The sequence below is a fragment of the Elephantulus edwardii genome, unplaced genomic scaffold, assembly GCF_000299155.1.
Source record: "Elephantulus edwardii isolate Elephantulus edwardi_28Jun2011 unplaced genomic scaffold, EleEdw1.0 scaffold00192, whole genome shotgun sequence".
Classification (NCBI taxonomy): Eukaryota; Metazoa; Chordata; class Mammalia; order Macroscelidea; family Macroscelididae; genus Elephantulus; species Elephantulus edwardii.
The window spans coordinates 2,657,285-2,670,402 of NW_006399942.1; the positions used below are offsets into that span (position 1 = coordinate 2,657,285).

The following is a 13,118-nucleotide window of genomic DNA, read 5'->3' on the forward strand; positions in this document are numbered from 1 at the left end:
CCCAGTAGTGGAATTGCTGGGTCAAATGGTATCTCTATTTGCAACTTTTTGAGAAAGCGCCATACTGCTTTCCACAGGGGTTGCACCACTTTTCAGTAGTAACTTATATCTCATTTTCATTTATTCAAGTTGACTCATACTTTGTGCTGATGTCATATGTCAGAAAAATCAGTTAAAAATCACAGCAAAAATTCATAATACATGTTAAATACTAACCTATTTTTTTTTCTCTTTGTAGACAATGAGACAGTTGGGACGTTTGCAGGGATTAAACATACTTCCTCAGGTAATTACAATTTTCAAATATTTCTTTTTTTATGTACTTTGGTAAATGCCTTTTGCATTTCTTTTAATAAAGTTTCAATTTCTTTTTTTTCTTTTTTTATTAATTTTAATAAACATTTACAGAGGTTTTGGATTTCCATTCATTCATTGCCGCATCAAATATTTCTTATTACTAATATCCATAGTGGTGACGGTAATAACGTTAGGAGTGCCACTGTGATTCATAACAATACCTTACATGCTATAAGAATAAATGAAGGTCTTAAAAGCTAAATCTCAAATTTATGGGACTGTTACCCTCTGGCGCAGAACTGAATGCAAAACTTTTAAAAGAGTTCACTTTCTAGTGTTTAGGATCAACAACACTTTTCCTATCTCTGTACTTCCTGAGGACTTTTGAGAAAGGTGTCCTACATTAAGCCAATATTAAAATCTTTTGCTCCCTATGTGTTTAGTTTTCTAGATTTGGCTTCGGGAAATCTTTCAACCCTCTGTGGCTGCATGGTCTCCTCCCACCACATTCCTCTTTCCCATGGCTACGACCAAGAGACCACGAAACTCAACAGGTACATTGCATCGATGTATTTGACATTTCAGACTTTAAAACTGTCCTCCTATTTGCCTTTTCTATACTTGGGTTTAGGAGTAGAGGTGTCATCTTCCAGAATGGAGAGCCCAGGTTCAATTCCTGGCCAATAAACTTCATGCACTTCTGTGAGTGGAAACAAGAATGTGGCTACGCTGCTGTATACACTGCTACCAAGCTTCCAGATACCAAGGGGAAAAGACCTGATGATATATTTCTGAAAACAGTTAATACAAACTTTATAGATCACAAAAATCTGATATACTACCAAGAAAGGGAATGCCACAGGCCTTAAATAGCATTTTATTCTGTTGTGCATAAGTAAGTGGCCAACTCTATGGCAGATAACAACAACACAATATCTGAGTTTGTTGAATGTAAAAAACTAATAATTTTAATCCAGTAAGAAAAAAGGACAGCTTGCGATGAGAGCCTAAAACAAACTAAAATAAACAAATCCACTGCTTTGAGACAGTTCTAACTCACAGCAACACTTTATTGAGTTTTCAAGACTCTAAATTCTTATGGGAGGAAACCGCTCCTCTTTTTTTCCCATGAAATAGCCGGTAGATTTGAACTGACCTTATGGGTAATAGCTCAAGCTAAACACTATGCCACTTATGTGAGCCTACAGCAAGAAATGGCAAACTCCATCAGGAAGTACAAGTCACTTTACATCTTCATGAGAAGGGTCAGGCCCAACTGAGGTGAAGATATTGGAGGTTACACAGATTTCCCCAAAGAATATGATGCCTCTGGAGTTGTGGTGTTGTTAAGTATCATCAAGTTAAAACCAACTCATAGCTGACCCTCCAGGTGGTTTCAAAGGCTGTAAATTGTGAGAGAAGAGATTGTCCATCTTTCTCCTGCAGAGCAGTTGGTGGATTCAAACTGCCTGTCTTTGGATTGACAGATCAACTCCGTATCCAAATTTTCCATTAGCAGCAAAATGCATTGTCAGAGACTTCCCAAATAACATAGTCTCTAAGCATATTTGTGTCTTCTATGTAAATGCAGTTCCAAGACACTCACCTTCCCTTCCCCTTCCAAGTAACACCTACCCCAAGCCCTTCTGATTTAGAAAAGCTAACCATCACAATTTCTGACCTCCATTTTCAATATCTCTACAGTATGAATATTCTTTTTTTTTTTTTTAGTATGAATATTCTTTGCCTGTTCATCCACCACCTCTCCCATCACAGCAGTCCCTGCAGCCCCAACAGCCTGGGCAGAAACCTTCCGCGCCCACTGCTGCAACAGTCCTCCAGGGCACCGCCCCAAAGATCGGGCCACAGCCTCCGATTCACCAGGGACTGCCACCTTTGCAGCAATCTGATTTACCAATGGTTCAGCAGCAGGTGGCACCATCAGAAAAGCCACTAAAGGCTGAGGTAAGTGACTTTTTGCAATGGCAGAGGAGAATAATTTAATGAAAGAAAAATCCACTTGCAAGATATGTATTAATATTCACAGCCTTTGAGTAGCATGCACAAAAATATAAACACGGTTTTACACGGTCTGACATATCTGGGACTCTGTGGGCCAAAACAAAGTAGTCATTCAGTCCTATGCCACTGGAAAGGAGCATGGATTCTAAAAAAGCCTGTAAAACTTGGTTTCTTCCTTGATAAATTTGAATCTGTAACAAAACGGAATTGAGATCTTTGGTGAAAAAAACCCCAACTTGGTTTCTGAGTTACAAAACAGGAGAGATTTCAGAGTAAACAGGAAAGGCTAGAGACTAAGAGGCTTCCTATTACTGGTCGAATTCAGAGTTGGAGAAACTGAGAAGAACGACTGATAAAATAGCAACTAGTGTTTTGTATTGTTGTTGTTGTTGTTGTTGTTGTTGTTGTTGTTGTGTACTGAGTCAGAACTGACAACTGACCCTCCAGCGAGTTTTCAGAGGCAGTTTTAATCGCTCAGGAGGGGATTACCCATCTTCCTCCCACAAAGCAGCTGGTGGATTTGAACTGTGTGTCTTCAGCATTGCAATGCAGCTCCTTACACTTGGCCATCAACGTGTTTTGTATAATTATTATTATTAATTATCATTATATCTCTGCTTGCTTATCCATAAAGAAGATGGCAGTGCAAAATGTAAAAATTTAAAGAAACGATGGACAGAAATGGGATGTACCAGCTAGCTAGCACGTTCCAAGCATTTGATCATTTCTTACAACAACCATATAAAAGTAGACTTTTTCATTCTATTAATTAAGGATAGAACCTAGACTCACACTATAAAATATGCTGAGGGTTACACAGACATTCAAGGAGATAAAATCAGAATTCAAATCTAATACTTTCCAATTCCAGACTCTATACCTTTCCTTCCATCTTACAGTGATAGCCGTGCCCCATCTCCTTGAGTCATGGCAGTAAAAAAAGGGCAGTCATACAGTTATCACTGTAGTGTCATAATCCCAGGAGACTAAAAAAAAATAAATGAAATTAGGAAATAACATCTACATTTTATTATAACTTTATTATAATCACAAAATAAGAGTATGCCTAATTTGTTTTGCCTTTTACTGTGTAGTAATTTTTATATTTGTTTATCATACAGTTGCCAGAAATGAATTTTGGTGGTCCACAAGGTCCAATAGTAAGTACAGACCTCAATACTTGGTTGGGAAAAGATCTCGTTTGTTGTTGTTGTTGTTGTTGTTGTTGTTGTTGTTGTTGTTGTTATGTGCCCTCAGGTTGGAACCAACTCATAGCTGACCCTCCCGCAGATCTGCAGAGGCTCTAAATTGCATGGGAGGAGATTGTCCCTCTTTCTTCCACAGAGCAGCTGGTAGATTCAATCTGCTAGCATTTGGCTGGCAATGCAACTTTTTTATGCACCTGACCACATCTACATTTTATTACAATCACAAAATATGGGTCTGCCTGGTTCATATTTTGCCTGTTTTGATTGGATGATAATTTTCATATTTATCTGTCTTACAGTTACCAGAAATTAATTTTGCTGGTCCTCAAGACCCAACAGTAAGTATAGACCTCAACACTTGGTTGGAAAAGATCCCTATATTGCTCTTATGTGCCCACCCATTATGCTGATCCTCCAGTGGGTTTTCAGAGGCAGTAAATTGCATAGGAGAAGATTACCCATCTTTCTCCCATGGAGCAGCTTGTGGATTCAAACTGCCTGTATTTGGATTGGAAGTGCAAATCCTTACCCACTAGACCACAGCTACATTTTATTATAATGTTATTATTGGTTTTGATCACTGTATTGTTAAGCACAACTCATGAAAAGCCTATGAACAAAAGACCTTAAGCCTTGCTTAACCTTAGTTATATCATCATTTCTCCAAGTTCATAGTTTCCAGAGGCATGTTGTTTAGGGAGTGGATGTCATTCCTGCTTCATAAGATACAAGTGTATCTGGTTTACTTTGCCTATTTTGACTGTGTGGTAATTTTATGTCTTACAGTTACCAGAAATTGATTTTGCTGGTCCACAAGGCCCAACAGTAAGTATAGATCTCAATACTTTCTTAGGAAAAGATCTCGATATTATTGCTGTGTGCCGGCCAGTTGGAACCCACTCACAGCTGACCCTCCAGTGAGTTTTTGAAGCAGTGAATTAATTGCACAGGAGGAGATGCCCATCTTTCTCCCATGGAGCAGCTGGTGGATTCAAACTGCCTGTATTTGAACAGGCTGTGCAACTCCTTACTCACTCAACTACATCTACATTTTATTATAATGTTATTATAATCATTAAATACAAGTATGCTTGATTCATTCTGCCTATTTTGGTAATTTTGTCTGTCTTACAGTTACCAGAAATTAATTTTGCTGATCCACAAGTCCCAACAGTAAGTATAGATATCAATGCTTTCTTGGGAAAAGATTTGAAGTACAATGGCTTCTTGCTTTGAAATGTTAAATATTTCTTTTTTGGTCCTCGTCTACTGAAATTATCTTTCATATAACTCTTAGCAGTTATCAGAATGAGGATGTTGTATATTATGGAAAATATTAGTTACTTAATCAATTTCCCACTATTTAAAGATGCTCCAAATTGCCCGTTTGATATCTCAAGGACCAGTGACACAAACTAAACAGTCTCCAGTAAGTGTTTTCATTCTAATTCCATTTGACATTTACTTAAAAGTGAATCCCCTGGAAAAGGCATTTATTTTGTAATGATCATTGTCTTTATGTTTAGCTTTATCCAGGAATGTTTTACATGCCCTATGGAGCAAATCAATTGGTAAGCACATACTCTATTTTGAAAGTTATTTTTATTATAATTTTTATCAAGATTTAAAATTATAAAATGCAGGCCTCACATAATATATCACATATAAATACACTTTGAATGCCTAAATTTCCAACTGAAGTGACAAGAAGGCAAGTTCTTATTTGATTAATTTTAGTCAGACATACATACATAGATATAAAATGACATTAAAGGAAAATTTTTATCTGGATTATACATATTGGCTATCTTTATTCAATAATCTCTATCTCTGGAATGTGCATTAGTGTTAAGATTTAAAGGGAAATTAGATAGCTTTTAACGTTGTCTTGAGTAGCTGAGAAGGTAATGGAAAACAGCTGGCAAAAAAACGTGATGCAGTGTTTCTTTTTTAACAGAATGCTCCAGGCAGACTTGGCATCATGAGCTCAGAAGAAATGGTGGTGAGTAATGTCTTCAAACTTTTCTTCTTAAAATAGTAGCCAGGGATTAAGAGTCATTGCTTGTTGGCTGTAAGAAACATTGACTATGAATGAAACAAAATAAAGAGCATGAAATCTCAGAATTTCCACTCCAAAACCAAATGCATGGCTTCAAAGCCACATCCATCAGAACAAGATTTCATTATGTTTTTAATGTGGTCTTTTCAAAATTATCACTATTTTTTTAACAAATTCAACTTTTCAAACTTAAATTTGAGAAGACACTTACAAAATCTCCAGACTTATACTTTAGATAAGTAGAAAGATATAAGACAAAAGTCCAATTTTTTTCTTTAAAAATACAAGAATTTCTCATACAAAGATTTCCGTTTATTATATTAAGAACTAATTCTATTCATTTATTGATGAGAGTTTGTCATTATGTTATGTTTTCTTGAAATTGCGGACTTAAATTGCTTTAAGTCATAACCCAGGACTGCTTTATGTATGATCACAAGAGAAATCCTTCTTGAAAAGCTATCCTTGCTGTTGCTGTGTGTACTCTCGAGTCAAAATCAACCCATAGCTCACCTTCTAGCAGGTTTTCAGAGGCAATTCATCACTGAACTATAAATGTTTCAGACCAAAAAATGATATATGTAATTAATACAGAGGAAGCTCTGATAGTTTAATGGTAAGGAGCTGTGCTTCCAACTGAAAAGCATGCAGGTCAACTTCACCAGCTACTCCATGGGAGAAAGATGGGTAGTCTCCTCCCATGTGTTTTATAGCCTTTGAAAATCTGCTGAAAGGTCAGTTATAAGTTGGTTTTGACTTAAAGGCACCTAACGACACCAACAGTCCATTTAGGGCTTTCTTATTCCATCTCAGACAGCTTACCGCCCCAACACAACAAATTCATATCTCAATATTCTGAAATGAACCAATTTAAACTTTTGTTGTAACATTCAAGATGTATAAGTATATAATAATATGTTCTTATTCTGCTATCGTTATCTATGCATAAAAGTCAAAGTTATTATCTGAAGATGTTCCCAACTCCTGGTGATGTTCCATCAAGTTTCTGAGATTGTAAATCTTTACAGAAGACTGCTTGTCTTCTCCAGGAGAAACTCCTGTAGAGTGGCTGATTTTAGTTTGATGTTCAACACCTATTATGTTATGCCACCAGAGATCTATATTCATGCCTATTAAAAATTTCAAATTTGAGATCAAAAAACCCACACAACTTTACCTTTTCCCTCAGCATTTGTTGTTACATCTATTATAGCACAGAGCAAAGGGAAAATTATACTGAATTAGAAGTCATTATCAACTGAAAACTCACCAAATTCATAAATACACACGTAGCATCACAGGGTAGAAAAATCACAACATTTGAATCTGCCCTTTGTGTTTTAGAAAAATACTACGCAAACAAGATAAAGTTTCTATTTTCAAGGAGTTTATACTAATCCATGGTTGTTGTTGTTGAATTGCCATCGAGTCGAGCACAACCCATAGCAACTCTATGAACAAAAGGCCTAATACCTTTCCATAACTGTTGTCATTTCACCAAGTTCATAGAGTTTTCAGAGGCATGTGGTTTAGGAAGTGGATGCAACTCCTGCTTCCAAACCTGTTTTACAACTGGGAGCTCCAGCAAACACTGTCCACTTTGGGAAGCCATTCTGATATTTGATACTCCAACGGCAGGGCAAATAGTGTCAAAATCATGTGATAATATTAGCAATAAAACTAAGAGGAGAGGCAGTACCTAGCCCAGAGGAGATCTCACAGTGCGATCCCATGAGGAGAAGATGCAAAAACAGACTTGAAGAGTGAGGAGATTAGGAGCAAAGAATAGAACACTTTATCTGCATAACACTAATGCAATTGAAGTTCAAGTATATAGTAAATAATCATCTTATAATTTATATTTATTTCTTTATGCTTGTTCTCAGAAGATCACATGGTATCTTGAAAAAACACACAGTGAATACACGAAAAAACATTAGTATCTCATTTACAATGAGTTAAAATTGCAAGGAAATAAGAATAGAGATGTACAAGTAGCAAAACCCTACCCAAATGTTTAAAGAATGTTGTTTAAAATTTTTTGGTAGCAAAAAAACAAAAGAAACATACTCCTTACTGGAATTCTGACTTGCCCCAGGGAAAAATAAAATTCATTTCCTCCAGAGAAGCCAAGCATTAATCAAGCTTTTTCTAATGGTTATTCTATTTCTTTCTTTGATGTTATTGAGAAATACCATCAACAGGGCCCTCCAAAACATCCTCTGACAAACTTAATCTGTTTGCTGGTTTATTTATGCTATTACCCATTTCAACTGCTATTTTCTTAAAATGAAGTCCCAGTAACTTTTGCCTGGAGTATTGGTTCTGCCCCTCTGTACATGTTCCGCTTCCTTCCAGTCTTCATCGCCTTTTCCCAGAAATGACCTTCCACACTCATACATGTGCAAAATCCTCTCAAATTTCAAAGCCAATTTAGAAGGCAATATTCATGCAAAGCTGCCAGCCAACTCCCTGTTCCACACCAGGTTTTAGGATTTCTCAGCCACTTAAAATTAGCATGATAATGTTATAATGTGTGATAATTCTATCTTTGGCAAATTTTAGGGAGGCAGAGGTGGCCCCATGGCCTATGGAGCAATATTTCCAGGATTTGGACGCTTAAGGCCGGGCTTCGGGGGAATGGCCCCCAATCAAGGCAAGGGCGGTGACTTTACACTGGAATTCGACACCCCAGGCGCAACCAAAGGCCCTGAGAAGGGAGAAGGAGGCACACAAGAACCCCACAGGCCAGCCGGCAACCCAGCCAACCTGGAGAACCCAACTCTCCTTACAGAGTTTGCACATGGTGGCCACGCAGGGCTTCTTGCTCCTCCTAAAGGCAACATTTTCGGTGTAGCTAAGGGCCCTGCAGGGCATAGCTGGGGAAGCCTCAGGGTCACTCCAGCTGACCCACTGGCGACTCCTGGTTTAGCTGATCTTTATGAGACCTATGGTCCTGATGCAACCACACCCCCAGGTTTCCAGGATGAAACCACCACAGATTCCACAGTGACCCCAGACACTGCACAAACATCTATGCCAGTAAACAAGGGCCAACAGCCCCAGATTATGCACAATGCGTGGCATTTCCAAGAGCCCTGAAGGCCTTGAGCTATTAGCTACATCCTGTGTGCACAAGCTTCTCAGCATTGTCCCCATAATGTACCTTTTTGCTAAAACACTGCTTAACCTTCTGCAGCAAAGGTATTATTAACAAGGCAAAGCATATATTAGTAAACTAAAGGGGCTATCAATATTGTAGGTCCCCTTCTTGCTTTTATTCTCTTATGAAAAGAAATGTAGGAGTTGTCTTTATGATTTAGAGATACTATTAGTAACATCAGAGCAAGTCTCTGGATTTTATAATCACCGTTGTTTAGGGTCTGAGGCATTATAGTATTTCTCTTACTAGCATGTCACTAGTTTATCCAGGAGATAAAGACACTGCTTTGGAAAGTTTTTTGTAAGCAAAGATGTAGAGTCTCAGAATTATAAACTATTTTCTTCCAACTTTATAAAAATGAGGATTGCTGAAGAGCCCTTAACTGGTATTACTGGGTTTGGTAAACTGAATTTAAAAGTCTCGTAGAATATTTTATTTAATCTAGTTATGATCATCTAACCTGTTTTAAATAAAGAATTTTTCCCACTGAAAATACCTGAAGTTGTAAGCTTGCTTATTGTTGACATATGTGTAAATGGTTAAGAAAACTCTATTCATCTCCATTTTGCTACCACTGTTTTTTAACTCATGTTTTATTTGATTAGTAAGCTCAGTTCAGTTCATTCCTTTACCATTAATTCATTAGTTCAACTCATTCTTTCACTGAAAATTTATTATCTAGGCATAGGAGATCTAGCCTCTTCCCTCAAACATCTATCTCACAAAAGGACTGACTGACAAGTGCTCAATTACAACAGTTACAGCCACTCTGCACCAGGCTTAAGCACTTTATATATATATTTTCCCACAAAAACCCAGAAAAATCTGTAGCCCAAGGCCACCAGAAGCATGAAAAGTACTATGAAAAGACCAAGTACACAGTGTATCTGAAACTACAAATAAGAGGCTCCTAGACTAGCTGAGGGGCTTTGCAGGAGCTGGAAGGAATCAGTCCCATTTTCGTGCTTGAGCAATACAGAAAGCATCAGCAGGACAAGGCCTCTAAGAGGAAGAAAATCTCGTGTGTGTGTGTGTGTGTGTGTGTGTGTGTGTGAGAGAGAGAGAGAGAGAGAGAGAGAGAGAGAGAGAATTAGTCTATCCTTGTAAATATAAGGTGAGTAAAGGCGACCCAGAAACTTATCCTTGCTTGTCATTAAGACTAAGTATTACTCAGGACTCAAAAATACAAACCACTCACTACATATAGTTAACACTGAATCATAGCAAGCCCTCTGTTGGGTTTCTGAGGTTCTAAGTCACAACCCTTCTCCCACAACGCTTGTGATGGATGCAAATTGCCAGAGAGGAGTGGCTTTTGGGTTAGCAGTGCAACTCTCTTTGGTCAACGCCTACCATCCAAGGCCTAGATTTTGTCACTTCTGAAAAGTAGCCGCCTATTCTCCTCTCTCTATGCAAAATAAATACTCACGTTCTTCAAGTTAGAACCAATTCACAGATTGCTCATCTTACTCCCAAAAAGCAGCTGGTGGATTCTAACCACCTGCCTTTGGGTTGGCAGCCCAACTCCTTAGCCACTAGACTACCTACTCTCTTTACTTCCTCCTCAATTGCCCACGTCAGGCCCTGTATAATCTTTACAAGTCTCTAACCAACCTGATGGTGTAGATTTATAGCTCATGCTGTCTATTCTTCCACAAAAAATAGAAGACCAAATGAACCATTTAAAATACTCCCCACTGATAGGATTGTAACATATTGATTGGCCATTGAACTTAGACTCCCTTTATACTCTGAGGAAAGTTGGGGGAAGCCGCTCAAGAAAGGAGTCTTGATGTTCTACCTACCCAGGAACATATTCCCACCACCTAGTCTCTCCCTATCTTCAGGCAAGCTTTTCTTCATCCCATCCCATGACCAGCACTTGAGACACATAGGAGAGGAAAATTCCATTTATCACCCTTGGAAATTTTGACAAAATAGAGAGGGTGAAAGAATGACCTCCAAAGTCGGCAGCAGATACCCACTGAAACTTACTCTAGCACTGCTGATGGTCATCTAAAAAGTAATAGTGTAGAAGACATAGAGACAGACCTGGGTTCAAACTTAGGCATTATATCTTACTGTCAATGAGATTTTGGATGTGATGTTTCACTTTCTGAGTCTGGGTTTTCTGTCCATAATTGGGCTGGCTAACATAATAGAGCTCTACTTCACAGAGTTATTATGATAATTAAATGAAATAAAGTTTCTAGATGAGATTGTTGAGTCATAGTAGTTTCTTTCTTTGCCAATTGATTTTTTTTTTCTCTAAAAGAATTTAGCAATAAAGCAGCACAAAAAACTGAAAATAAAATTGCTCTAGTTAGCTAGTTAATGCTTTTCAATTCATGTTCCACACACTGCCCTTCTTTGTAATTTGGAATTTGTATCTGCTGGTTTCCCTGGTGAATACTTTTCATTCAGGAACTCAGAGCGGGCCTCTGCTATTAGCAACTTGGGCATTTGTATTAATAACAGTAGATTATTTCTCAGTCAGAAAAAGACAAATGCGGCATAATGCCAATGTTATAAAACAGGGTTGAGGGGGGAGACTGAGAAAGATGGGATAAATAATGTATACTGCTTTGAAACAAATGAGGGAGAGAACTGCTTAATAGGGATATATGACTAGGTATTATTGTTATGACCGGAGTCCAGAACAAGGTAGCATAGTGGAGTGGACTTGGGGGGAGAGATTGAATAACAATGAAAGAATTTTTTCTTTTACTTTCCAAAAAGAAAAGCTAATTGGGGGGTTGAGGCGTGGGCAGGGAGAAAAGAGCAACAATGAATGAATGGATATTCCAAAGTCTCTGTAAACTTTCATTAAAATAAATTTAAAATTTAAAAAAAATAGTAAATTAACTTTAGTGTAGGGAATATTACTTGTTGAGCCTGTGAATCACCTCTATTCCTACAACCAAAGACACTATGAAACTGGCCCACAGAGTCAACACCAAATGACTGGGCAAAGAGTCTAAGTGCTTCCCACAGTGTGAGGTCATCTTGATTTATGAGATTTTCATTCACTGTGGCTGACTTCCCAGAGGTATTTATATGATATAAAATATCTTTATACTTCATCTCATTCTGAGAGGTCTATATAAGTAGTCTGTCTCCTAGTCCTCTTTCTCAACAATCTTCCAATTATATTCTTCCCAACTTTCTGACCAATTCATTAATACGGTACTAACTCTGTGAAAAGTATAGATCTGTTACAAATGCCATTTCTCCTTCCACATAAAGTTGACAACAGATATGCCATTTAAAGTTCTGCCCACTGGGTGAGTGCATTGCCTATCCATTTTCAGCTGGTACCAGAACATTATTCAGAACTCCACAAACCAAGTATCACCTTTCCCCACAATTAATCCATTAATTGGACATTAACTCAAACTCATTACCACTGAGCCAATTTTAACCCATAGCAACCTTCTATCAAGTATCCAGGAATGTAAATCTTAATGGGAGGAGACTTACCATCTTTCGCTTGTAAAAGCTGCTGGTGGATTTGAACTGCTGGAGACATACAGCTCTTTTTGTTAGTAGCACAATGTACTAAGCCACCAGAGCTCCTTAACTGGGCAAAATAAGCATAAGGTTAATACTGAATATCCCATGGAGAGCCAAGACAACAACCAAGTCGGTCTTGAAGAAAGTGCCACCAAGATGTTCCTTGGAAACAAGGATGGTAAAGCTTCATCTCACATACTTTGGGTTTGCTATTAAGAAGAAGGACCTGTTTTTGAAAAAGGACATCATGGGTGTTTATTGCTGCATTGTTCATAATAGCAAAGAGATGGAAACAACCAAAGGGGCTATCAACAAGCAAATGGATAGAGAAGCTGTGGTATAGTCACACAACGAAATACTATGCAGCACTGAAAAACAAGGGACTCATGAAATATTATACAAAATGGGTTATCTCCAGGGTGACCCTGGAGAACATTATGCTGAATTAAATAGATCAGCCACAAAAGGACAAATACTGCATAATGCCACTGTTATAAAACAAGACTGACATTGGGGTGAGGGTAAACTAAGAAGAGAGGGGCTAATTGTACACTGCTGCATTCAAACAGATGAGGGAAAGAACCACTTAAAAGGAATATATGATTAGGTATTATTTGTATGACAACCATGCAGAGTAAGAGTTGCATAGAGGGTGGGGAATTGTACAACAATGAAAGAATTTTTTTTTTTTCAAAGAGAAACCCAAACTAGGGGGAGGGATGGGCAGGGAGGAAAATGTGCAACAATGAATGAATGGAAATCCAACTTCTTTATAAACTTTCATTAAAACCTCAATTTAAAAGGAAAAGACAGCATGCTTAGAAAAGCAGAGAGTTGACATAGAGAAAGAAGACCC

The 13,118-nt window shown here is 37.9% G+C and overlaps 1 protein-coding gene across 1 annotated transcript in view; it reads left to right on the top strand.

The window, feature by feature from the left end:
* Positions 1–8,688, top strand: part of AMBN (ameloblastin (enamel matrix protein)) — a 17,738-nt gene extending 9,050 nt beyond the window's left edge. The window contains exons 4-13 of the mRNA XM_006896844.1: positions 239–286; positions 741–851; positions 2,029–2,262; positions 3,827–3,865; positions 4,314–4,352; positions 4,662–4,700; positions 4,897–4,956; positions 5,054–5,098; positions 5,485–5,529; positions 8,152–8,688. Coding sequence (XP_006896906.1) covers positions 239–286; positions 741–851; positions 2,029–2,262; positions 3,827–3,865; positions 4,314–4,352; positions 4,662–4,700; positions 4,897–4,956; positions 5,054–5,098; positions 5,485–5,529; positions 8,152–8,688 — 1,197 coding nt within the window. The remainder of the gene's footprint in view (positions 1–238; positions 287–740; positions 852–2,028; positions 2,263–3,826; positions 3,866–4,313; positions 4,353–4,661; positions 4,701–4,896; positions 4,957–5,053; positions 5,099–5,484; positions 5,530–8,151) is intronic.
* The last annotated feature ends 4,430 nt before the right edge of the window (positions 8,689–13,118 follow it).